Genomic DNA, 27,755 nt, shown 5'->3' with positions numbered 1-27,755 from the left:
TGTGAAATGTGCCCCTTTATGTCGTGATTATGTTGAAGCTAGTATTTTCGACTCCCGCGAATGCATCACTGCCAGAGCGCCGCTGCTGTGCTGTGCTCCCGCTAGGAATCACTTTCCTTTCCTTTCCATTCCTTTCCTACTTGTGCTCCATTGACTTGCACATGGATGGACGCATTTTATTCTTAAGAAGCTGTGAATCCAAAGGAAAGCCCCTGTTAAACCAAGAAGCTTTACGTCAAGATATATGATTTGAAAGAAATGATCCTACACGGAGATTTGGCTGAAAAGTGCTGCTGAGCCCCGGGGGAGTCTTTTTGTTGAGTGTTTGCCTTGGCGCCGTCCGTTTCATTCACCTTACTCAGTGGGAAACATGAAAATACTCGTTCCGTCATTGCACTTTTCGGACTAAAGCTGCGATGTGGGCGCTAAGGCAAAAGAACCTGACGCAGACAGTGAAATCTAAACTCGTCTCGCCATCCGACGGGTGGTCGTCGAACGGACGCCACAGCAGGAGCAAGCTGAAGTGAGGTACGTACTTGCGCTTCTTCTTGTGGACGCTCATGTTACCTAGCAGCTTGTCACGTGGATTGGCTTTGGTCTCCATTGCAGCATATTACTTTCAACCACTGTTTAGGGAGCAGACATTGAGTCAGTCGAGCCTGCACATGTGAAATGGCGTGCATGTGTGAAAGTAACCCCACTCATCTCATCTCATCTCATGGTGTGCACTGTGCACTGGCTCGGCTAATCGGATCCACCAGCAATGGGGAGAGGACCCCTTTATTTGGGCTTCTGTTCTGCTCGATCTTCTTCTCTATTGTCATTATTGTTATTGTTGTGCTTATTATGAAAGTCATTTTTGTGTTCTGCTGTTCTGTCTGTCATCTCTGGTAGGTCAAGCAAGTACGAGGAGTAATATTAGTTTCATTTGATATGTTGCTCAGATGTTATTATTATTTTGCAGATTGCAATTTTACATGATTTTGTTTTCCAGGTTCTCTAACAGCAGCAAATGATTCATTTGTATGACAAAAACAAGATTCATTCGACAGGAATGTTTTTGGTCTTGTAAGTTCGGCTCAACTATTTGTGGAGCCCTTTAGAACAACTATTGCCGCATGCAAAGTTCTGTTCATGAAGCAACAACTGAGACAGTTCAAAATAATAAAGGAATAACAGAAACAACACGAAAATACCAACATGAGACATGGCATTTCGGAGTCTGGAGATAAGTAAAAAAGCAAAACAATTAAGCCATAAATACTGTGTCTCATGAATGAGGTGAAGAAATCATATATTTCTTTCGGACAGTCTCTTTTCAAATCATCGGACTTTTGAATACAGCCCTGGATCTCTGAGCGAGTGTCTTATTTGATCCAACAATTTTCAGGCTTCTTTTTCATACCATATTAAATGAGGGCTTCATCAAATATACACCCAGGCCTTTCATTCTTATTTAACTAGTCAGATACAAATACAGTAATGATCTGCTTCAGCATTAGGAAATGCCTTGTTTAAAGGCATGCCGTTGCAAGCAAAAAAAAAAAACAAATTTTGATAGGACAGAGTGTTTGCCAAATATTTCCCTGGTGCAACTCTTCATAGCTGGTGAGACAGATTAATGACTTATTTGATCCAACCTGCAGTGCATAGCACTTCTGCCATGATTGCAGCAATACTTGAGGAGCCACGCACGCTTCATCAGGTTTTTTTTTGCTGTCTGGGTCACGGTTCAGTATGTTCTCGGTGTAACTGCGGTGCTTTTTTTTTCTTTCTTCTCTCCCCTGAGAGCCATGTTAGCATTCCAAGCATGTTGAAGCTTGATGTGATTCAATTCCACCCTTTAGTTGAATGTGTCACTTTGATCTGGAGTTATTAATCCTTCAGCCTGTACTTTGCGGCAACATTTACTCGTATCGTTATTAAAGTTACGTTGCCGTGTTTGCATACTTCCAAAGATGCCGTTTGCTGCTCACGTCCCCATTGGCTGAAAAGCAGACGGAACATTCCCCCAAATTCATGTGGACAACTACAGTTTGCTTTTTTGATGTGATGAATTTGATTCCAAATGGTCTTTCTTTTCGACACAAAAGTGGCCAATCTCTGAAAGCTTTCCTTGTCTGTCTCTGTGTTGGAGGCCGTACACAAATCCAGCCTTGACCTCTGACCCCAGGCTTTGGATACTGCTGCATTGTGAGGGTCTTGGCATGCACTGCAGTTCCTTTGCTCATGTTCTTTAATTGTGCCAAGCGGCCGGGCTGTCTTCAGACCTTCTCCTCTACGTGCAAAGAGTCTTTGCAAAGGCAGTGTGAAAAAGCATCTCCCGCCTGCCCGTGGCCTCAGAGGGGGTGCCGTGACATTCCCAGAAGAGTTGCCAGTTTCCCATAAACAATCCTGGCATTGACACAGACGCTGATTAGGAAATTGTCAAGGTATCCCCCCCCCCAGTGGTGGCTGAATGAGATCAGGATTCAGCAAAATGGTGTCCATTCATGACTTGGCCTGGCAACGACTTTTGAAATCACCAGCATTCAGGCGCTCATTGATTTTTTGGAACGAAACAACATCATGTTTGACCATGTAAAAAGTATTGAGAACATTTGAAACACTCTTATCATGCAAGTTCCTTTTGGACCAAACAAAATGAGTTCTTTTAAGACAAAAAAGTGCAACTATCGCCATTCAAGTACACTTTCCTTGTATAAACAAATAGTGTATTGAATATGAATGCATCATAATGTTTTTTTTACAATTATGCCAACTTTGTAATCACGAAGAATAGAATGACAATAGGATATCAGAAATGCTTTTTAATGTTTCCCTTTTGTTGCCTTGTATTGGCTGTCACCAGATTGACGCATTTTGCTGTGCCTTATTCCAACTCGCTGGCCCTTACATGACTTTTTAAATCTTATAAGCTCTGGTTGTCATAAAATCCACATTTAAAGGGCAGTTAAGGAGATTTTATGAACAGGGTTTTTTTTATTTTTTATTTCAACTCTCCTAGTGTATGAATGTTTCCTTGTTAATTCTTCGTGTAACCTGAAATGCTTTTCTAGGGGCACTTGAAAGAAAGACGGCGGCGGGCTGGCCTTGCTAAGTAGAGTTGTCTCGTTGCTCGCTAGTTGGACTTTCCAGTGGCCTGATTACTATTGTGTGAATTAGGTTGATGGGTGTCATGATGCATTCGGGTCAATATTTCACGCCAATTGTGTTGTAGCACTCGGCAAGTATTGGATTGCTACCTGAAATCTTTTGCTGTGTTTTTTAGACACAACTCTTACTTGCACATGCTGAGAAAAAGCAATTGTACAGAGAAGTTTCCAGCTATCAGCAAATAGCAGGAGTTCCATTAAAGTGGATGTTGTGAGCAAATCCTAGTCCTGTGAGACATCTTAACTAAACAAGGCAGCAAATGGAGCATGTTAATGACATGCAAAGAGAATAGATGCGCAAGTGAAGACTTGTTGGGCAAGTCTCGTACGTTTACACAATACGTGTGATTATGTCATGGGTGAGTTTATGGATTCAAGTGACAGTTGCCTATTTTTTCATCATCACACAGCTCAATAAGAAGCATCTGCTTTACTGTGTTGTGTGTGGATCCTCTCCTCCCACGCTTCTCGCCCCCTCCCTCCCTCCCCTCCCTCCCCTCCTTGGCGTGTGCAATGCATCGTCATTGATGAGCAGGAAAACCGGCGTAGGCTTTTCCCTCTTTATACGTGCACAGAAATCCCCAATGGTTTTTCGAGATCATTCCATTTGTACGCAGCAGGCTGCTAGAAATCATTTGGTGAAAGATAGAGGCACGTCAGGCACGACCAAGCTGTTCGGCTAATATGTCTGTTTAATGGTTGATTTATACGCTGGCTTCTGCATGTGATGAAAGCAAGAGGAATGATTTGATGCATATGCTTTTGTATCATTTCAACACCAATGACACTTTGCCATGTTGTGTGTCTGTCACAATGGTGGACACCCCCCGGCCTTCCTTCTTGCGTCGATATCGATGATTTATTTGATCTCATCTGTCTTTTTTCCCTCCCTCTTTTCTCTCTATTGCTCCCCCTGCCATTTTTCTGGCAGGCAGGCAGGCAAACAGGCTGCACATCTCTTTCTCTCCCTCGCTCTCTCTCTGTGTCTCTCTATCTTCCTTTCTCTCCCTCTCTGGACTTCTCTGGCAGGCAGGCAGGCAGGCAGGCAGGCTCCACATTGCGGTGAGTCAGTATCATGGAGGCAGGCAGCGGGGCTGCCGCAGCGGTGGGGAGTGCAGCACTCGGACTGCTGGGAGCCACATCCACGTCCAGCCTTGACATCTTGGACAGGTAGGGCCACACGCAGCACAAAGTCCAGTGAAGCTACCACCATTGCGCAACTTAGGAGAGGACCACACCTAAAGGTTAGGCTTAGTTTGCTTAGTAGTAGTAGTGATTCCATAAGCTTGAGAAGCAGATGTCAGCTTTCTGGTTGTGTGCATGTGCGGGTGGGCGAGCGGGCGGAAGTGTTGATGACAGGAGTTATTTGGAATTTGTATGCCTCAAGGAGAAATGATAGCAATATCTGCATGCAGGGGAGGAGGAGAAGGTGGAGGTTGCTTCACATGTAGCTGAATGAATCGAATGAATTTGCACAGTCACCATCGGAGCCACATCCCTTCAAGCAACTATTTGTCATCTTCTTTTGAATGCAACTAGCAGCTCAATTACCAGCGTCTCTATTGACAGCCCAAGTGTATTAGCTTTCAGCTAGTTACGTCATTGCTACACTAACACCTCGATATGCTCCGTGCACTGTCATCATGCGCGCAACCTCAAGCCTTGCCCAAATGCCTTATTGCTCTCATGCAAATTCAAGGACATTTTGGCCTAAGTACTGTTGGCCAAAGGGGCCAGGCCATTCTTCTGGTTTGTTTGTGGGCACATGCTTTAGAGGCATTTTCATTCACTACTGTGTGCACGTGGGATATGGTCACATCCAGATTACATTTCATGCCAGTGAGTTCCCAACTAAGCTAAGCTCTCTTTTGAAATCGATTTCCTTTTGACTTCCCTCACTTATGACTGCATATTGGAGCAGGTCTATAAAACAGAGCTACAATTCATCTTCTTCTGTAAATGCGAATCTGAATATCAGTCTGTAGTTTGATGTAGCTCAGTCCCCCCCCCCTGCTCTCAGCACATTGTTACAACAGTCCTGAACTAAGTCGAAATCCTGCCCCGGGGTTACCATGGCAGCAGTAGCTTAGCATACATTAAATAGTAGTTCGGTATGATTACAAAAAATGAAGGTTTAAGGGGGGGATGATTCGGACGGGGTCAAGGGGCAGGATGTCATGTTTAAATACCTTCATCAGCATTCTAACATGCAATCCAATTAAAGCGGTCGTTTCTAATGTGCACACAGGACAAAATCGCATTGAATTGGTTGGTGCATTTCCATACGATGTCACAAGTTTTTGGGAGTTAAAGCCAATCTTTTTTTTTGCTGGCCTTCTGTAGCTGCTGCGGCAGCAGATGGGCTCCATTGAAAATGAATGAGGGGGCTGCGCTGCGTTAGCATGGCCGAAGGCAGTTTTGCTGCATCAACAAAAAACAAAAAACGCTCCATATAAACCTCTTATCCCTCTTTTGACTTAAAAACTAGTTCATATCACAGAGGAGCTTCTATTTGCATTCAGTGCTCAGTAATCTGGTTTAAATAACCTAGTAAACTGTAGCCTACACAAAACCCACACTTGACTTGCGCTGCATGAATTCAGGTGTAGACAGACACAAGCAAGCAACACGAGAGAATTTCATTCATATATATATTTCGACGTAATCTTGCAAAAGGAGCCACACTTTTTGGTTTGTTTGTTTATAGCTGGGGGGGTGCATCTGCAACATTGCTTTACTATGTCACATTTTTGATGGTAATGATTGTTGTGTTTGATGCACGCATGCACGCAGGGGCCTCGGACTTGGACGACATCTGGAGGACGACGATACACTGCCTGAACTGGCTCACATTCATCCCAGAGAGAGACCTGACTGGGAAGAGACAATTAGTGCCATGGTTAGACACACAAATAAACACACACACACACACACACCCGCACTCTATTCGTCATGATGGTGTTTTGAGCTGTGGGTCGTATCCTTGGTCCTATTTTATTGAGAAAGAAAAGATGATCGGCTCTTTGTCGTCTAAAGAGACAATGTGTGCTCTGCTGCTTGAAACACTAGCACGCGTGGAAGATGATAGCGAGCTAACTGATGCGTTGCGGCTCTTTGCACAAATATTTATCTACATTATTTCAACAAGGTTCATCCTGGAGAGAAAACACGTAAGATACGTTTTTTGTCAAATACACCGCTAATCATCTTTTTCCAGTCTCAGGTTTGGGTTTGACTTCTTGCAAAAGTATGGTGAAAATGAGGCCGTCTCCATGGTAACCTGCAGACGTGCGTTGTTGGAATCTATTGCCTTCTTTGACTGGGCAAGAGGGAGAGAATCAAGTAGCACACCGTGCTAATGAATATTGAATTGAGAGGCCTTTTCCGTCTACTACTTGTCTTGATTCAACATTTTATAGTGCACTTAGTCTCTACCAGAGTAACTTCCATTATTCATGTCTCTGGTGGTTAAAGGAAGTGACAAGAAACGCTCAGCAACTGTTAACTGTCACGTCCGACCCCTGACACGGTGTTGCTCATGATTAGGCCTTTGCTGTTTTTCTACTTTCTTAAATTGTCATTCTTTTTTTAACCATAGATCAGCAATTGCTGTTATTTTCAATGAAAATACTGGGATATGTTTCGGCACTTAAAATGGTCCTGGATAAAATACCTTTTGTTTGTTTTCTCTCAACATGACCAATTCATTTAAAAAATGCCTCCACGTTTCCGACTTAGCGGGCCTTTGTCGGAGTAAGATGGAGTGCACCGCCAGTGAACAAGTAGGTCATTTGCTCCATGTGGGCTGCTGGACACATCTAGTCAGCCACTACCAAAAAGAAAAGATGAGCGTGCTAGCAATAGCTCTATTTTTTAAAAGTGAAGACAATTTGCACTTTTAGTACTGACATCAATTGGATGCGTCTCAAAAAGATGTGGCGGGCCGTATCTGCCTTGACACCCGTGAATTAAACGTCATGTCATCTACAGTATATATCTTACGTGGATTTAAATGGACATGTAAAGTGCCAACACAGTGGACATTTTGCCGCTCAGATGTTTGGTTTTCAGGTCAACACCTAATTCACTAATCCAACGCTCGGACGAAAATGTGCTGGCGTTGCCAGATAATGCAAGCGTGGGCTCTCTGGTGCGCACACGCTATCTATCAGCTATGCTGGAAGGTAAAGAAAACACATGGCTTAGCTTTAGAAGAATCGGAGGCGTTGCGCGTGGGTGCCTACATTTCTATACACGCTTCTCCGAGCGGGGAATTCATTCTCACGCCTTGCTGTGGAGGTTCCGAATGTTGGGCGAAGTTTCAAAGTAGATGTGTCAGGACCGTATGCAAATGTCATCAGCCGTTTCGAAGCGTACGATAGGAAAGCGCGCTGCTGACGTTATGAGCATTATTTGAAGGTCGTCCCGACTGAATTTGTTTTGTGAAATTTCAGGCAAGAAGCGCCGAGTTCCCCGAGATGCGGAGCGAGCCGCTCATGCGCTCGTCGTGCGGCAGCAGCACAGCCAGCATGAAGGTCAAGAATGTGAAGAAGTGAGTCGACGCAACAGCCTCCTATCTACGTATCTGCCTCCGTTGTTTGTTTTAATCATGCGTCTGCATGGCTTCTCGCATTCTATTTCGATCTGCAACCTCTTATTACTTCCACTGTACGCACTAAACTAAACTCTGTGTTTTCCTCTCGAGTGTTCTGACTGACCATCTGTGTTTTTTCGTGTAGACTTTGCTTTACCAAGGGCCACTTTCCCAAACTGGCAGAATGTGCTCATTTCCATTATGAAAATGTGGACTTTGGCACAATACAGGTAAGGTCATTTTGCTTATTACAATATGGTATACTCTCACAATCATATTCATTGTTAAAGAAAAAAAATAGGATTAAGATTGAAGCTGTCAGAATGAATCCACTTTTGGTATTTTGTCAGACTTTCAGTGGCTTCACTGCTTCTGGGCGGAAGCCAGGAGGGGGCAGCATTCAGCTAATTTGCTGTTACTTGAGAGTCCGCTTCACCTGCAGCATAATTGTTGCTGTAATTTGGAGGGCAGAATTTCATTTAATTGTTGTGTGTTTTAAGTACCAGTTAATGGTTGACATAGTGGTTCTTGTAAACTACATTCCTGGGCAATTTTGCTGATGTGATTCTTGGTGATTTTGGAAAGGTTGCAACTGCCCCCCACTGTGTTACTAACTCGTGTTTTAAAGAGTATTTATTGTCAAATTTCTGCCAACTACGTGGCAAATTTAATGACGTTAGCCTCCGTTGTCCGTACATTCTGTTCTCCGACTAACTGTTGCCGTACACGTCGTTATATTTGACTGACAAGCCAGGACAGAGGCACAAGACGATGGTATTTCTCCTCTTTGCAATCAGCCAAAAATGAATTCAGAGCTCAGTCTGTCTTTTTGTTGAATTTTGAAGCCACTGAAATGAACTGTTTATGTAACGACTGAATGAGTCAAGCCTCAGCACGTGATTCAGCCAAAGACAGAACACATGTCTATTATGTTTACCCTGAATTTGAATAACAGATGTGGAAGGAAGTGCCATTTTTTTCACCACACCATTATGACAGCTCGAGTTTTTTTTTTTTTCTTTCTTTCTTTCTTTTTGTGCTGCCATGCAGCAGCTAATTAAGAGCGACACCTTGGTCAGCCTACCTTGCGGAGCAGCTCCATCCCCCCCATGGTGTGGTGCTGCATGGCCGATGCATGACTTGCATCTGACGTGACAGGTTTACCCCGATTGTCTGTGCACTTCATTTTGTCTGCGCTCGTACCGTCCATCCATCTTTCTATCGATCTTCTCCTTCTTCATCCCATTGGCTGAGCAACACGACCACATGGTTCACCCCCCCGCACACACAAAAGACCAAGGGGTGACGCAAAGGAATGAATTCCCTTCCCCGGTGAGATCCAATCCATCAAGTGTGCTGCCGTGTTGCAGTGAGGCTCGCGCACAGCCAGCCTTGCAAATCACAAACACCAATTGAAGCTAAAGGTCAAACACGATCTGATTGCTTTTAAGTCTCGATTGTTGAGTCTATTGGCGTAGACAAAGCAATGTAGGGCTATTGCCTAGCAATAAGATGATGTTGAGCCCCTGTCACATGTTCTCACAAAAGAGATCTGTGGATTTTTTTTTGTTTGCTACGGATGATGTAACTGTTTAGAGCCAGCCAGCCAGCACGGCCCCGCTTGGAGAAAACAAAAGAGCAGTTGGCGTGCACTCATTCTCACCCCCATTCTCATTCTCTCATGCAATCGGAGGATTGAGGAAGGCTCAAGTGAAAATTAAGGGGTGTAATTGATTATCAAATTAATTGATTTATATTATTTTTAGTATATATTATTGGTATATTTGATTTATTTTTGTTATATTTGTATGATTTTTTTGTATTTGGATAAACGTTCAATTGTTTTGATCATTTTTTAATCAATAATTGTCTATATCTGAATTTCAGCTTCTCTACAGTAATTATTGTCCGTTTTTTTTGTAGCCCTCCATGAAACGGAGCCAATTACCTTTGTGTCGAATCGAAATCAAATATTTGCTTTTCATTTTGAAAACAATGACCAACAATTTTGCCAGTCATCATTAATTCACGTTTGTGCATTTTCTGCTCGGTCAGTCTGATTCACAGATTTATCAATGAAACAATTGATAGATTAACGAATGATTCAAATAAAAAAAATGGTTAGTTGAGGCCTCTTTGATGGAAGCACAGGCATAAATGTGATATTTTGGCTGTTTAATAGGCCAAAATATTTTCCAAGCAATACCAGGAGAGAAGTATAAATAATGTGTTCTGTCTATGATCCAAAGATCTTTCTCTCTCAAGGCCACGCGCATCCGCTCTTGCAGGATTTGGCCACTTAACTGACACCCAGCTGGTCAATAAGAAACCACTGGTGCAAAAAAAAACCAATAATAATCCCCGTTGTTTATTTTGACATTTTCCAAAGTTTTGTTTTGATCTTCAATTAAACGTAAACTTCCTTAAATGCAGGCAGGCAGGCAGGTCGGCTGGCAGGGAGGTGCCTGTCCCAAAAATGTTGCTTGTGCTTGCGTATGTAATCTAGTGGTGAGTCTTTTAGTCTGTGACAGATGTTTTGCTGAAATAGAGGAGACTGTGTTTGAAAAGCTTAGCGGATATCATGTAAGATATCCATGTCTGAAGTATTACATTTTCTGAATGTCACATTACACGCTTGGCTTCTGAGACAGAATCACTTGAATATTTGATAAAAGACCTGCAAGTATTGCTTTCTTTTTTTTTCTTTCTTTTTTTTTCATGTTTTGAGTTATGCCTGCTTGCGATTTCCTTCATTCTTGAAATACTGTGTCTGAGAGGTCAGGTCACTTTTTTTTTGGAATATATCAACTGTATCTCTTCAAGCCATCGCTGAGCATTGGCGAGTAAATCTAACTGGGTCAACATTGGATTAGCATTTTGATATTCTCAAACAGATTGGTGCTCAAGAATGATTTGATTTACCTGCGGCCACTCAAATCAAAGTCACTAGCTGGAGCAATCTTTTATTGTGAAAGGGGCAAACGCAGTTTTTCTTTCTTTTTCTTTTCACCCCCATTTACCTCCTGCCCCCTTCATGTCCTTGTTCTTTCTGGCTCTCTCTCTCTCTCTCCCTCCATCCTCTCTCTTTGTCTCGGCCGGCCGGGAATGTACCAACCAGGGAGAGGAAGATGAGGACACAAGGAGGGGGAGGGGTGGAGTAAGTCCTATGTCAGACAGGGTTGAAGAAGAGGAGGAGGAAGAACGAAGAGAGAGTGAGAGAGAGAGCGAGAGAGAGAGCGAGAGAGAGAGAATAGCATGTGGGATTGTGAACACGCGTGGCAGAATCTGCAGAGAAAACAGCCGCAAAGTTTTTGACTCTCTCTTTCTTTGAATGTAGTGGCCACTCGTTATGATTTTTTTTTTTACAAGCGTGCCCAAAAGCAAAGGAAAGAATCAGGATTGATGGTCACAATGGCAGGATGGCTGCCGGCGCCAAATCAAGGAGATGAAAGCTGTCCTGTTGAGGAATCTCCCATTTAAACATCACAAGCTGCAAGTATTACTTTTGCCAGTGTTGTGGAACAACCCGGGAGAGCTAGTCTTGAACGTCCTCCTGCCCATTGGAATTGTGCGCCTGAAACTGGACTCTGTGGGACGGTATGAGAAAAAGAGACTGGAGACAGGTGTTGGGCAGTAAAGGAGGGGGAACGTGGCGGTGTGAATCTCCACTGCACCCACGGCAAGGAAGGAAGGAAGGAAGGAAGGAAAGTGTGCCAGCTAACATGGCCAACACATGAAAAGCACATTTGACATTGCTGTGAGTACTCAAGTGTGTGTGTGTTCTTTTTCCTATTTTTTATGATGAGCAACATGGTCTTGCTACTTTATAGATGGTGTTTTCCATTCTGGTTTGGCTTATACATATGGATGGATAAGCATGACTTTATTGTAGCTAAGATGGAGTCACTTAAGATGAAAAATCAAAGGTGGATATGGTTTCCAGAATGCCAGTGCTATGTATTTGTGCTGGGCAAAAGCAGGAGCACTCAGTGAGTGGCAAGCCTATAATGTTATTTCCATTGGAGATCAAATTGCTGTTTTGAGCGCTCTTGTGTTTACGGTTTCCTGCACCGCTGGAAATTTCCGTGTATCTTTAGAATAACTTTTAATAGCATGTGCTTTTAGGGCGCAGCTGTGAGTCAACCTGCTGCCTTCTTTCGAGGTAGGCACAAAGATTTCAATGCTAACACGAGACAGGGCTAACAACTGTCATTTTGGACATTTTAGCCTTCAAGCGCTCATCTCGTTGACATACCAGGAGCAACATTTGGACTTTTGGAAGGAAAGTGAAATTGCTGCCAGAGCGTATCACGCTCACTTGCAGTGGTATTTTCCTTCCAGCCAGCGCCTTGATTCTGTTTGTGAGTGAAAGCAGGCCAAGAAGGATGAGACAGAGCCAAAATCATTTGAAACAAGAAAAGTGGAACTGATTTGAACTTGTCGTCTTTGTTGAGAAGAACCGCTTTACAAGTTTTGACTCTTTGTAGCCACGAAATATTTGACATGTCTTTTACTCTCATCTTTTGAAAAGCATTTCTCAAAGCATCACACCAGAAGAAAGTAGAAATGAAAATCCTTTTGAACAAAAAAGTCAAGCTGATGAGGGACCACTGGGGAATTTAGCCGCTGCCTTCTGATTAAGACGTAATATTCAAAGTGAAGGACCCCCGTTAGCGTGACACCACATCTTATTAACGTCAAACAATAACAATCCAAACTTGAAATGCTCATGACTGTGTTGTCTTTCAGTTGTCTCTTGGCGATGAACAGAGTGAAGTTACGCGCAACAGCCAAGAGTCCAAGGAGCTTGTGTACTTGGTTCATATTTCCTGCCAGGTGAGCTTGTCCTCATAAACAATGACACAACATAGAAAAAATCATCCAAAAATATCAAAATAGGTAAAGGCCAAGCACTCTATGTGGCCGCACTGTGACGATCACTCGGGCTGAAATGTTTACGAGTTCCAAGTCAGTTTCTTGAGTTTCCAACAGAGCATATTTTGTGGTGTACTCTCTTCATTATTTAGAATGATCCAAAAACTGAATGATTATGGATGGAAGATTGGTTTTCATGCGCTAGCCTTCATCTTCCCATGTCCCAGTTGAACGTGGTTCCATTTCTGTTTACACGGCATGTGCATAAATGAACCCAAACAAACAGACGTACTCCAGCTGCAGAGTAGCTTTGCCCTTATTTCCTCTGCTGAGATTTTTTTTTTTTTTTTATTCCATCCGCAGAAGCTATTCCTTTTCCTCGTCCTTGAAAATGACACACAAGTATGCAGTTGGAAATTCCATCTAGTACTTCAAGCCACTGGAAATATTTTCAATCATCCTTTATATAAAAAGAGATTGCAAATAGTTCTGTTTGGATTTTGAATAGAAATATGGATTGGTGCAGCATAGTTTAGTTGCGTGGATGGGAACTGGATTCCCAGTATGAAAGTGGGCCAGTAAAGCTTAATGTGTGTTCACTCAGCCTACGGAGACTTTTCAGCCCCGCCAAAAGAATCAGTGGCTTGAGTGCTGTGCTGAAATCTCAGTGCTCAGATTTTGGCCCCAGTACACACAAACTTTTTCAGGCCGCAAGATTCTCTCACTTGGTTAGGCAATTTGGAGCTTCGCCTTAGTTGGCGTTGAAAGAGACAAGCAAAATGGAATGGCAGCTAACGTTAGCAGGCTCTGCTAACGTGCATGTTTTTGGAATGTGGGAGGAAGTGCCGCAGGAAAAGCGGCGCTGTGATTCAAATGAAACCTCAAAACTCAGGCAGATGTGCTGACCACAGAGGCCCACTGTGCAGCCAAGCTTTTATAGAAATTGGTCAGGTAGCTTTTGTCACACCCAAATGAATCATGACTCGACTCTCACACGATGTTTTCTTTTTTTCAGGGTCGAAGCTGGATCGTGAAGCGTAGCTATGAGGATTTCCGTGTGTTGGACAAGCACCTGCACCTTTGCATCTATGACCGTCGTTTCTCCCAGCTGCCCGAGCTGCCAAGATTTGACAGTTTGACTGATCAAGCAGAGGTGAGCTCTTCAAATGCGTGCATGTGGACTGTAAAGAAGTCCTTCCAAGGATGTCGCATGACACTCTTAAACCTTTTCCAGAAACTCAATTTTACAGTTGTGGCGCTCCAACAAACTGAGTCAGAGTCATAAACAGAAAAAATGTCAGGGGAAAAAAAAGATCCCTCTATTTAGTAAGCTTTCAGCTGATGGCAAAAAGTTTTTTTTTTTTTTTTTTGAATTTCAAACTTCCTCTTTAATTGTTCCTTCCGTGTTAGTCTGTTTCCCAGATGTTGTTGGGTTACCTCTCCCGGCTTTCAGCCATTGCTGACAACAAGATCAACTGTGGGCCCGCCCTCACGTGGATGGAGGTACATAGTGCACACTTTCCTCATTTGCAGAAGAAGCAGTGTGTGTGTGTGTGTGTGTGTGTGTGTGTGTGTGTGTGTGTGTGTGTGTGTGTGTGTGGGCAGGGCAGCAGAGATGATGTGGAAGGAGGTTGACTCAGCAGTTATTGCCTTTCCATCCATAACTCAATAGACGCTGTCACGTCTTTGTTTTGCAGGTTGACAATAAGGGTAATCATCTTTTGGTACACGAAGAGTCATCCATCAACGTGCCGGCAATTGCAGCTGCCCATGTGATCAAGCGCTACATTGCGCAGGCTTCAGACGAGCTGTCCTTTGAGGTGACACCCATCCATACACAACGCTCAATGGCTCTGACAGCGCACAAAGAATGCATTCCATTCAACTTCATAGTCCTCAAGAGACCCAAAAAAGATTAAAAAAACCCACTGGAAACGAGTTGCCTCTTCCAGGAGCCGTGCTCAATTTGACAAACCTAACAAGTGAAATGAAACAGAAAAAATGAATCCAGTGGTTCTTCTCCTGGGTTCTGAGCATTTTCTCTTGCCTTCAGGTTGGTGACATTGTTTCAGTCATTGACATGCCTCCGAAAGAAGACACCACATGGTGGAGGGGGAAGCACGGCTTTCAGGTGTGTTAGCATTTGCCTCGTCTGCTGCTTTTCTTGATGACTAATGAGGAAGCAAAGTTTGGAATGAAGGCTAAATGGACCCAAGCCCACTAAAATCAAGTTCACATTTTTTGCGATGGTTTGACTTTTTTTTCTATTTACAACTCAGCTGTTTCCAACAGTCATTAGTGCTCTGATTTTGTTTTTGTGCCTTCTTTCCCTCCAGGTTGGCTACTTTCCCAGTGAGTGCGTGGAGCTCATAAACGATAAAGTGCCACAGTCCATGACCAACTCGGTGCCAAAGCCAGGTAGTGTTTGCCCTTTCCTTTCAAAGCATTTCGTGAAATGTTGTCGGAAGGAAGCAACGGTTCACGCCGGTTGAGCGATAAGGCTGGCTTTTCGGGGAGTACTTTGTTTCAACTTTTGAGTTTTGACTCAGCACTTTGTATAGAAGCCAATAAACGTGTCAAAAACATGACTGGAATACTCAAATACATATGTAACAAATCTTGAGCACAATATCCTGGCTCGGACGGACTGCACATTTTTTTGTACTTGTAAATTTCAACAGCAAAGGCTGATTGATGATGACTTTAATTCACAAGAATCTGGCTGGCCTTGGAATGAGACTATTGCAGCTGGCTGCTAATCACCAGAAAGAAGCATAAAGCGCCTGATGAATCAGAAATGCTTCTCATGAGCGTGTAGTCAGATGTGGCACATGGACAACACACAAGTGAATATTTCAATTGATGTCTGCACACTCTCCAGCTTTGGTTGGAGCAACACTGTGTGTTTGGATTCTCTTGCATGCACTTGGTACATTTATTTTTTTCTAAACTCCGCTGCTACCGAAAGCATTATTAACCTGAACGGGCGGAGCGAGGCTTAAATTGATTGTCAGAAATACAACGCGCATTGCTTGTTCTCACCGCTTTGATGCATCTTTAATCGTGACGTCTCCTCACACACACACACACACACACACACACGCTGGAAGTGTACGGATGCAGTACTTGCACGTGTCTTGATGTGTTTGACTTTGACTCCTCTGCCTCAGCGTCCCCGTGCTCTGGCCTGCCGCCCGCCTCATGGAGTCTCTTCCCTCCCTGTGCGTGTTGGTATACAAGTATACGTACTTCCACCCGCTCCATGCATCCCTCGCTCACTTACACATAAAAACTGTGATTGTGTTGCAGTTTGTTTGTCGGATTACACACGATTTGAGATACGATGACCTTGTTGTAATCGAAGACTGCTTCTAAGTGCTTCTCTCCCTCTGCTGCTTTTCTCATGTGTCCATCCGTCCATCCATCCGTCCATCTTTCTGTTGGTCCATCTGCTCGTCGGGATGCATGCAGATTTGGAGATGGAGAGTGTAATACAGGACAATGCATGGGTGGCCGACCCGCTTAACCACTACAGCCTAAGTTCAGGTAGAAAAAGCTCCTTGTTGTGCTGTGCCCTAAACGACAATGGCTTCAAACCCACAGTCATGTTTGTTTCACTTTCATTTGTTACGGTACCTCAAAGCAAATATGTCACATCAATGATGGCTCTATTTCTAACTTTTGGTGAGAGTCGTAAAAAAAAATGTTCAAATAGAAATTGATGTTCAATATAATGTTCAAATATAAATGATCATAATCTGGTTGTTGCATAAATTTGTAGGCCCATGTGAAAAGAGATATGTGTTGGATTCCCCAAATTGCAAACAATAGTCCTATTTGCATTTAAGGTTAGCCCTGCCCATCAAGCTCTTCTTCTTTGCATAATTACGTTTCAGGTTTGTCAGAATAATCGTTCCGGGCATCATCACATGCAATTTGTGTATAAGCGAAGAAAGCTGCACGGTTGCTGAAGATAGTAGTTGCATCCCAACTTTGAAAAGGGTATTCAGAGAAGAGAACAATCTTGTCTCCAGTTCTCTTTCTGTCTTGGCCCCTAAAGGTGTTATATGCAAATGAGTTGAAGGGTGAGCCAGGTTACTGCAGCATTTCTCCAAAGTGCTCAATGTATCCTGAGTCTGGATGAGGTCCAGCTGTGTTTGTGCAAGTCCAAAACTGAAAGAGCGTGGTAGGGGTGTCACAGTTCTGGGTCCTGACTAGCCATGATTTATTTAATCCTTTCACAGCAAGGGGGGCCTGTAAACCCATCCATTGAGTGCTAAGCTTTGTTCTGCAACAGTATGAATCGCTGTCTCCCTCTCCATGGCGACTAAAAGAGCACATTCCTGTTGGGAGCTACAAGCACTGAAAAAAAATAAAAAAAATGTACTTGCTCTTCCTTGATCCAATCTGTGCTTTCCAAAGCATTGCTAAGCCCCAGTGTAATGATGGAAACTGATATGACACCAGACCGGTCGTTCACCGAGATAAAAAACAAATTGATGTGACTCCAAATGCAAACGATTGCAGCCGACGCTTGGGTATCTACTGTAGTCGCCATTCATTTGATGATGAAAATGCATATTCAGCCTTTTTTTCCTTTGACACGTACTAGTTGCTGGGCCAAATGTTTAGCAAGCCCTTGATTTCCACGCCTATTGTCATCATGTCTGGGGACATGTGATTTGGGCAGCTGCTTGAGCATAAACTCAATGAGCTCAAACAGCTGCTTATGTGAAGGAGGGAGGAAGTCATTGAACACAAAATGTGTGAGACGGAGAGTCTGATTTGTTCCCAAGGATCCCGGCTCATTTCCTGGTGCTCCGGCTCTGGGCTGTGAAATTCTCCAGGTCCCTTGTGTAACGCTCCACATGAGTAATCTTTACGACTGCATCTCACTGTTGGTGGTGCCGGTGATGATCTATATCATAATTAACACCACATTGCTCTGTAATGTGTTGTTGGGCAAAATTGGAACGTGAGTGTTACGTTGAAGTCACATGAAGTGGAAGAGTCGCATGATCGTGGGCCATCAACAAATCAGTTTAGCTTGACTTTGAGTCCACATGCCTCCTTAACAACTAATTTCAGGAATTACAAACATTTCTGGGAAGCAGCGGGGCCCCCATAGGGGAGAAAGTTGAAAGGTAGTCGAAATGTATACAGTTGAACTACAGTACGGCGTGACTGCTCGTGTAGCATAATTAATCAGTGTTTAATTTGTTATTGTTACATGTGTTTGCTGTCTGCATCATTCATTGCCCCCCCCCAAAAGATTTAAGCTGTTGATGTTAATTTTAAATTCCATGACATCTCTTCCTGTTTACACACAAAATAGGCAGTTGTTTTGCATTTTCTTCCCTTTTTGTAACCTGAAGTGTAAAACAACAGTATGTAGTGCTGAATCAGCATTTTTGGCATACACCCATAGCAATTATTTACAGCGCTGTGTGTGGTTTCACTGTAATAAGTCTCGAGGTCAACCTTTACGGTATTCTTACTATGGTATTATTACGGTTAAAAAAAAAACGATGACACTCGGTCACCGGCTCATATTACCCTTTGGGGTAGTTGTTCTTTATTATTATCAACTTTGGAATGTTCCCGTTTTTAATGTGAGACGTAGAAGTTGAACCGAGTGTAGGTGTGGAATGTTCCACACATGTTGGAGCACTTGAAGGCAGCACGAGTCGATATGGAAACCAATGCCTGAGCGCAGGCGCGCTCACGCAGACGCACACGCACACGCACGTCTTGTATAGTAAGCACGCGCGTGGAGTTATTAGCTGACAGAGCAAAGAGGACAAAGTGGTCTGCGGCTCTCGTTAGTCCGTTTTTTCCCTTTTTCAACATTTGTGAGTAGGTGCGAATACAGTCTTGGCCCACTTTTGTCCAGTTGCGGAAGAAAAAGACGAGCGTACGGTTGGACCTTTATTTGGTTAGAGCCCGGGGGCGAGCCTCGTACTGTACTGTACTGTACTGTGGAAACAAGGTAAGAAGATAGACCTATTTGTGTTCTACATTCGTTGTAAAAAAAAAATTACGCATTAGAATGTCCATTTCAGAGTCGTACTTCCCGGTAATGAAGTCTTTGTTTGGCGACAGAAGTGAGGGATTTGCGTGTTGGAATGAATGGCATTCGCTGTAGAAATTAAATCTGGACAAAGATATGATCTTTCATATTTACTATTTATCCCTAAATGTAATTACTGTTCATTTACGCGTGGTTTTCGACTTGCACAATACAAAACAAAGCAGTATTTGATCTTTTCTTCATTTTGTACCACAACCAATCCAGTAAATGGGTCACAGTGATTGTCTTGGTCTGTAAATATTCAATTACTTATTATGACATACGATGTAAACGTGATGATCACTGTAGCATAAATGTTTCTATACCCTGAAATCTGTTGATAGAAGAGAATACTTCTTTTTTTTTTTTATTGCAGCAGTTCAACGAAATGACGTCACAACCCCGTGAATCCATTAATATCAACAGTAAATCATGGCTATTCTGTTCACCTACTGGCCAAAATTCCTGTTGAGTCACCATTAATAGCTGTAAGGCCTGTTATTGGACACTTGGACACGTTTATTCAAACCAAGTCTGTGTTCCTCATGACTGTGGGTCAATAGGGAGGGAGAGAGACCCTACGCCGTTGTTTACACAGTCAGTCTTTGCAATGCAGACAGCAGATGTTAAAGCTGTGTTAAATGTGTGGAAGCACCATCTTGTGCTTTCTCTAAATAATATACGTACACCTTTGCTTTCTAACACAAAACTAGTGTGGACTTTCTTGGCAGAATAATACAGTACTGCAATGTAATATGTTTCTTTTTTTGTTTATTGCTACAGTAGAAATAAAGTCAGACATTTGTTGGGGGGGGGGGGAACTTTTCCTGGAGAGCTGTAAAGTTTCCCGCTTGAGCACCAACAGTAACTGGGTGTGTACAATTGTTGAATCCAGAGGGGGTTTCGGCCAAACTGAATAGACTCGGCCCTTTTAAGACGATTATGTTGATTTTTGTATTCAGGGCAAGGTGGCACACAGTAGTTGTATCAGATAACTCCGGCTCAAGGCTTTTCTTTGTCTCTATGGAGTCGCTCTGTAACATCACTGGTGCGTTTCTATGGTGCTGGAATTTTCCTGCCCAACTGCTTCCTCTGAAAAGTCTCTCTCTGATTACATTGACAGGGCTGTGGCTTTGGGGTTGAAGCAGGGAAAAGAATGAACATTTGCCATTACGTGGATAATTGTTTTCTGCTGTGATGCTTGGCCTCATGTCCTCCCCCCCCACCCCCCTCGCAATAGCCAAGCCTCAATGGGGAAAATTTTTGTCACACACAAGCTCCAACTTAAAGCTGCCAGTGGACCTTTTTAGGCTCCAACGCCTTTTGACTTGTATCTGTTTAGTATTCAAATGCCAAGGAAGGGCTGCAGGCTCAAATTTCCTCAGCTATCATCATCTGGATCCCCACCCTACACCAGACGGCCACATGTCAAAGATTTATGACTGTTTGAAAAATACCATCGGATTAGAAGCAACTTAACTGTGTTTAAAAGTTGACTTTGTGGCCAGGCGGGCGGAGTGTACTCCTTTATGTGTTGGTATTATTTTCTGTGGTTCTACTTCAAATGTTTCCAGCTTGAGTACTAGCTGTGATTTTGTCACATGCCTTGTTTTGAGGAGGACCTCCATCAGCCAGGGAAAATCCAACCAATGATGCAATATAGTAATGACCTCACGGAAAATACATTTTGGGGACAATTGCTTAAATACATTAGAATGAAGCCAAAATGATGTTGTGCTCCTGTATTCGATGTGGCGGCTCTCATATGCGTCCTTCCTACTTTCTGTCCTCAGTGTCGAAGAAGCATGGCAAGCTGATCACCTTCTTGCGTTCCTTCATGAAGTCCAGGCCCACCAAGCAGAAGCTGAAGCAGCGGGGCATCCTCCGGGAGAGGGTGTTTGGCTGCGACCTGGGCGAGCACCTCCTCAACTCTGGACATGACGGTGAGAGAGTCACACTCCAAGACGTCACGGATTGATTTGTTCTCCCTCTGCTCTTCAGAATATTAAAATAAATCGATAGATTTTTGGTTCGTTTGTTTACATTCCTTTTTTTGTCCGTCTGCAGTTCCCCAGGTTCTCAAGAGCTGCACCGAGTTCATCGAGAAGCACGGTGTGGTGGATGGTATCTACCGCCTCTCGGGAATCGCCTCCAATATCCAGAAATTGCGGTATGAGCCTGCAGGAGAGCATTGTTATTTATAGTTGTTATTCATCTCTGCTTACATGTAAATATATACATTACCTGACTGGAATGTGCTTATGTATGTGTGGAACGGATCACTTAGCGGGGTCCAATTTCACTTTTCAGCCACTAGCACTGTCACGTTGCACATCTTCCTAAGGGAACATTAGTGTTCTTTCCTATTTATCGCATTCCACCGGGAGGATACTAAGAATTAGTAGTCATCTGCCATACTTCAGATCTCAGCAACATTCTTCTGTGGTGTTTGCCATTTAAAAGAAATGTGTGTGATCTTAGTTTTTTTTTTAGTACAGTAGTTTCAGCTTTTTTTTTTTTATACCCTCTGTCTTTGCTATCTTTGTTTCTCATCAGGCACGAGTTTGACTCTGAGCAAATCCCCGACCTGACCAAAGATGTTTACGTACAGGACATCCACTGTGTTGGCTCGCTGTGCAAGCTCTACTTCAGAGAACTGCCCAACCCCTTGCTCACCTATCAGCTGTATGAAAAATTCTCTGTAAGTTCCTTAGGAAGTGCTTCCTGTTCACTTCAAATATTAACCAAAGGCCAGATTGTACTTCTGTTACTGATCTGCAAGGAGATTTGTCCAAGTAACAGCGCCTTGTTCATCCGCACGTGTGTGTTTAGGAGGCTGTATCAGCAGCAACAGACGAAGAGCGACTTATTAAAATCCATGACGTCATCCAACAACTTCCTCCTCCACATTACAGGTCAGAGTAGAAGCACACTGCCCCCTTGTGGCTCATCTAAGGAGTGCGGCTCATCTATTCCATGATATGAGGAAAATAAAGTTAATATACTGTATTTGCTCTTGTAGAACACTTGAGTTTCTCATGAGACACCTTTCCCGCCTGGCGGCATTCAGCTACATCACCAACATGCACAGTAAGAACCTGGCCATTGTCTGGGCCCCCAACCTGCTGAGGTAAGTGGAGCATATATGCATTTCTGTGGAGCATTTCATCAACAAACGAGCTGAATGTGTCTTTGTTTGCTTTCCCAGATCAAAACAGATCGAATCGGCATGCTTCAGTGGCACGGCGGCCTTCATGGAAGTCCGAATCCAGTCGGTTGTGGTTGAGTTCATTCTCAATCATGTGGATGTTCTCTTCAGCACCAAACTTAGCTCACTCATTCGCGAGGGAGCAGGTATAACCATCAAAATGTCCCATGACTCACTGTTGCCTCTACTCACACGCTACGTGTCCACAGGTCATAACTCATTGTCACGACCCAAGTCCCTGCTGGTTTCCTCACCCTCAACCAAACTTCTAAGTTTGGAGGAGGCTCAGGCCAGAACTCAGGCTCAGATTAACTCTCCAGTCACTGAAGATAGCAAATACATTGAGGTTGGAGAAGGTCCTGCTGCCCTCCAGGGCAAGTTCCACACGGTCATTGAGTTTCCCACAGAGAGGTTTGTCTTTTGGTGCAACTTGGGATTTATTTATTTTTTTTCAATTCTGTCATAGCCAACTTAACAGTTTTCTTTTTTTTTTTTAATGACAGGAAAAGGCCTCCTGTTAAATCCAAGAAGTCTCCTGTGGGTAGTTGGCGTTCTTTCTTCAACTTGGGCAAGTCTTCCTCTATGTCCAAACGCAAGCTGCAACGCAACCCCAGTGAGCCCAATGAACTAAAGGCCATGGCTCTAGCTGGTGTGTCTCAACTTTTTCACATTGTACAAAAGTCAATATTTCCTGGGCTGGATGCTGATCTCAAATTGATTGTTTTAGGAGGTCGAGGGGATACAGCGACATTAAGATCTGCTAAAAGTGAAGAGTCACTGAGTTCTCTGCATAATGTTGAAGGTAATTGTAGCATACATTTCTATGTATCTGTTCAATCCCACTTGGTTTAAAAACAATTCTCATGGCTCAACAAATGATGTTTTCATGAAGGTCTGTATTTGTTGTCATTTTTCTCAGGAGAGTCCAAGGTGTACCGTCCCCGGAGACCCCGATCGAGCAGCGATGCCCTGTCGGCCTCATTCAACGGCGACTTGTTGGACGGTCGACCGCACTGCAACTCGTACGACAACCTCGGCGCCGCAGAGGACAGCGACGGAGATGACGGCCCCATCTGCGTACCTGCTCTGATCTCGCCTCCGCGCTCAGCCGGCGAAGACGTGGACCTCAGCCCACCAGACATCGGCATGGCCTCCTTGGACTTTGACCCCATGTCTTTCCAGTGCAGCAGCAGCAGCAGCCTCCCCGACGCCGCTTACGCATTTCCCCCGGTGGATCGGCACACGGGAGCGGAAGGCTCCGCTTTAAAGAGGGGCCCTGGCAGCCTCTGGGGAAAGACCAATGGATCTGACCTTATGCCTTCCTCCTTCCTTGACAACTTGACATCATCCTTGTTGCACTCAGATTTGAACCCGGCTGCAGTAGAGAAAGCGGAAAGCCAAAAACTCACCACGTCTTGTTCGTACGCTGACAAACCCACACAAGCCGTGTCCCCCATTAGAAGCGTCAAGACCGCCACTTTGGAGATATTTCCCATGGAGATGCCTGAAAGGACTCCCAGTGAAGCGGGGGGCCCTCCAGAACCTTTTCCTCCAAAAGATTCTCCTCTTTGTGTAAAAGATGAGCCGTCTCGAAATGAAGCTTTCCAAATGGAGCTCCAGTCCAAGTTGGCCAGCGTGGATCGTGAAGCGCTAAAGTCCGAGGACAGCGTTCAACTGGTGTCACGTGAAAGCCACGAGCAGCAAGGTAAGAAGCTCGCTTGGGTGTAGACTGACTTGGCTTCCTGCAATCCAATTGATTTTTCACTTGTTTCCAGATTCAAAGGATTTCACCAGCACACATTCCCTGGGCACTCCGGCAAATATTTGCGCCGCCCCCCCTCCTCCTAAGGATGCCACCCTCACGCTGGCGCTGGTTCTTGCTGAGTCAGCACATCACACACAGTCCCAGCCTCGGTCTGGCGAGACCCCGACGCCACGTGTTTCTGACGGCCGTGCATCATCGGGTCCGCATTTCCAGACTTCCAATGAAGAGGGAAGTGAGAAAATGAGCAATGTGTCAGTCACCGCCATCCGATGCATTCCCTCTTCTTCAAGTCCGTCGAAAGAACAGCAGGTGCTTGAGTTAACCAGCGTGACAACCAGGCCGCCTGAAAGTGCCACGGGCTCGACGACTCTTCTAGAAAACCCCCCTGAAATGGACTCTATTCCTTCAGACACGCGTCATAAAAAGGTCATCCCTCAAAGCACAGCCAACCTGAATTCTCCAACTAGGATGGCGGAAAGTCAGTCCTTGGTGCCACATGACGCGGTGTGTACCACCAGCATTAGCAATAGTAAAGTTAGCACCAGTGGGAGCAGCGCAGCCATTAGCAACAGCAAAGACACCAGAGGCTCACGACAACATCTTGCTGAAGTGAGTAATCATTCTGAAAAGTCAACAATTCATTTTTACTGTCCATATTTATAATCATTGTTTGTTCTCTCCGACAGCGTTGTGTGATTTTTACTCGACGCAGCTTAACATTCATGTCACTTTCTCAGGTGAAGCCAAAGGAAGACGCCAAGCTCACAAGTGTTGCGAAATCCTCCTCCTCCTCCTCATCAGAGCCTCCAGCAGCTCCGAAAGCCAAAAAGTCCGTGTTGTCACCAACACAAAATCAGCGCCAGCCGCAGCAGCAGTCCCACATGCAAATTCAAAGTCAGCCACTATCAAAGGCCAATTCGACAGCGACACCAATCTCTTCTGAGCACGTGGATCGGCCTTATGAAATCCTAAACCCAACACAACCCTGCTGCCTGGAGTCGGCTAAAAAGGAGCCCGCTGGATCCGCACCTCCAGCCCCTCCGGTCCGCACCATGGAGAGCAAACTAGCCACAGCTGCACTCAGTCAAGGTGAAGCCTCTTACCATCCTTCCGAGGCCCTTCATCACCATCCCGTTTCTCCTCGTAAATCTTCCGCACATCCCTACCACGCCAAAAGTGAAGCATTTCTAATGGAGCCTCAAGGAGTGGTGTACTACCACCAGAGACCCGTTTCAATGGGTCCGCATCCCGTGCCGCACCACTACAGACCCAACAGCGTCCCCTCGCACCTCCCCTACGCGTCAAAGTCCGAACCTCAGATACCTTACAGTGCCCGAGTAGACAATAAATACAGCACTTTAGGCCCAAGGTCCTACCACCATTCTATGAAGGCCAGAGGAAACCCCCGCAGTGTTTACGGCGCCGCCAGCCATTCGGGTTACAGCCTTGACCGAAACCACGGCTATCCCACGATTCGCAGAGTGCACTCGCTCCACGTTCCCGCCACCATCCGCACCGTACCCATCCAAAGGACGGAGGTTCCCCCCGATGACATGTTCTATTACCATCGACCGGTGTATCAGTGCAAACCCTACCAACAAGCCCCGCAGCAGTCCTCGCAGCAGGCCGACTATCACGTGACTCAACTGCAGCCTTATTTTGAGAACGGCCGAGTCCAGTACCGCTACAGTCCGTCTTCCGGGGAGGGGCCCTATTACGATCCGGACCCTTACGGCACCAACCGCGGCCGCCACGTCCACTCGGCCTGTCCAGATTCCGGGAGCGTCGTTTGCAGAGCCGGCGGAAAGGCTACAGGGTACCACTACCTCGCTCGCAACCTTCTCCCACCTGGAAAGGAGCACAGCTTTGTGAGCAGGGATATGCCACCTGGGCACGGCGGCATCAAGGAGGTTCCTTCTTACCTTTCTTGGGACCCCGAGGAGTGGGAATGTTTGCGCATGCAGTCTATCCGCAGAGAAAGTCGGGCCAGGCAGAAGGTTAAAGGTCCGGTGCTCTCGCAGTACGACAACGTAGGCTCGCTGGCGTTATTTGACGTCGCCGGCCACGACACCCTGCACTCGCGCAGCAAGTCCGATCCGGGTAAGGCTTTGTCGGGTACGACCGAGAGCAAAGACGGTCGCTATCTGCCCAGACACATGGTCTCGGACCCCAACGTCCTGAAATGTTCGGAGAGCGACAAGCGAGACAGGTCCGACGGGCCGGCCAAGCAAAGCGGCTCCAAGAAATGCCAATCGTCTCATTCCATTCCCGCCGCGCATCAGCAGGAGAGCGGCCAGCATGAAGCCAAAGTCAAGGCTTCGGCCGAAAAGCTCAGCGAAAGCGGCGGGCGCTCCAAACACTGGCAGCCGGAACACGCAAACAAGAGGAGCTTCGGGACACGCTACGAGTGCCACGACGCCGAGCGCCACCGCGGCAAAGGGAAAACGACAAGCGGCTATCGCGCTCCGGAAGATCAGCTGGCCCACTGCAAAGCCGATCGATCGCAGCACGTCAACAAAGCCGAAGCGGACGGAGACTACTCGTATCGCAAACCCGTGCAATCCCACTACGACAATTTGGACGATTACCACCCAGTACCTCAGGGCCCCGTGGAGAAGCGCAGCGGCTGTAACTCCTATCCGGCGGCGCACAACAACAACAACCGAGCGGCGTCGTATTCCACGGCGTTAGGCCAGGGAGCCTTCCTCCAAAGTGAGCTGGCTATCCAGAGGCCAGAAACACAAATATGTACGGAATAACTGAAAAGAAAAGAAAAGAAAGACTTGCGTTGATCAGCCTCTGCAGGACAGTGGACTGTTGTACCGCCTATATTTTTTGCTCTTCTGTATTTTTAACAAATTGTAAAGGAAAATGGAAGACTTTTTACAGAAAGTCCCGAATGTACCAAGAGCCCATTTTTGCTGTGTTCGTCATAATGTATAACATGAAAGATGTGAGCTACTTCAAACAGGAACCACAAATGTCTATTAAGATACATAAAAGAAGATATTTTATAGACACACACACACACACACTAATCTATAGTTGAAGGGGATGTATTTTTTGTAGATGTGGCCACTGGGTTTGAGCATAAATGGGAACAAGTTTTGCATTTTAGAAATGCATGCACTCTCTTACAGAACAGTTCTGTGTACTTCACTGTTCATGACTTTCTTTATTGCAGCACAAGGTCTGAGTGGAGCATTGTGTTATCAGCGTCGTCACACCCAACCAATATGCACACAGGTAGGCAGTACACTGTGTCCATGTTTGTCTTTGGAAAATACGTACGTCTTTGTGAACTTGACAAGAATCTGGCAGTTCATATCGCGTGTCTTTTTGTCTTTTATGTTCTTTGTGACTGTGCCATTTTATGTACATTGATTCAAATTTCTGATGGAATGTTTTGGTACTGAGGGGGGGGGGGACCAAGCATGGCGGCGCAGTAAAAAGCAAAAGAGGTACAGATGTGAAAGAGTTTTTTTTTTTTAGTTACATTTCATTTCCCCATTGCGTTGATCTATTTGTGAGACCTGTTCTATCATTAATAAAAGTTGAGCATTTGTTTTCCTCTAAAACAACAAACATCCCACTTTGTAGAATTGTTTTTGGGGGAGTTCAAAGGTATTTTACTGCTCTTGCCCATATTATGCAAACCATTTATGTAGGTAATTATCGAAATGTGTATTTCAGGCTGAAAAGCTTCGTGTACACTCATTTGGTACTACCCAGTGGAGTTAAAAACAAACGAGTTGTATTCTGTAATGGTTTTATGCAGTATATCGCTTGCAAATGTTGCTCCTCCTGCCTTACCTTAACTTAAGCCTCTTTCTTTCAAGTTGGGCCAGAAGTAAGGCACTGTGTACTTCAATGTGAAATACTTGTCTCTAACCATTGGGTACTTTAAGTTTAGATCTAAAATAAAGAAAACTGTTGGGGAATAGCACTTAACAATGTGTCCATGATGTTGCATTTTTTTCTTCTTTCTTGGTTTAACATCTTAATTGCTGTTGGGCGATAGACATTCAGGTAATAATGACCCCATATCGCGTACTGACAATTTCATTTTCAATTTTGTCTTTACAGGT

General features: G+C 44.7%; 1 protein-coding gene across 5 annotated transcripts; it reads left to right on the top strand.

The window, feature by feature from the left end:
• Window positions 1-58: 58 nt before the first annotated feature.
• arhgap32b (Rho GTPase activating protein 32b) lies at window positions 59-27,613 on the top strand. 5 transcript variants are annotated; one of them, XM_088398126.1, is made up of 25 exons: window positions 59-528; window positions 4,087-4,325; window positions 5,949-6,054; window positions 7,610-7,707; window positions 7,895-7,979; window positions 12,499-12,585; window positions 13,640-13,777; window positions 14,035-14,127; window positions 14,322-14,444; window positions 14,678-14,755; window positions 14,961-15,042; window positions 15,795-15,845; window positions 16,096-16,170; window positions 20,488-20,637; window positions 20,762-20,864; window positions 21,251-21,395; window positions 21,527-21,609; window positions 21,717-21,824; window positions 21,903-22,048; window positions 22,112-22,313; window positions 22,406-22,551; window positions 22,630-22,704; window positions 22,822-23,607; window positions 23,678-24,276; window positions 24,405-27,613. In XM_088398126.1, the coding sequence occupies exons 2-25, from the start codon at window positions 4,231-4,233 to the stop codon at window positions 26,424-26,426; spliced, it is 5,676 nt and encodes a 1,891-aa protein (XP_088254252.1). In that variant the 5' UTR covers window positions 59-528; window positions 4,087-4,230; the 3' UTR covers window positions 26,427-27,613. The 5 variants fall into 5 exon arrangements, with proteins under 5 accessions (XP_088254252.1, XP_088254256.1, XP_088254253.1 ...); XM_088398130.1 differs by lacking the exon at window positions 4,087-4,325; XM_088398127.1 differs by lacking the exon at window positions 15,795-15,845.
• Window positions 27,614-27,755: the final 142 nt, after the last annotated feature.

Source organism: Syngnathus floridae, chromosome 15 (assembly GCF_059516105.1).
Source record: "Syngnathus floridae isolate MCC-2025c chromosome 15, RoL_Sflo_1.0, whole genome shotgun sequence".
Lineage (NCBI taxonomy): Eukaryota > Metazoa > Chordata > Actinopteri > Syngnathiformes > Syngnathidae > Syngnathus > Syngnathus floridae.
Note: the sequence above shows the minus strand (reverse complement) of the source record. Positions and strands in the feature narration are given on the sequence as shown.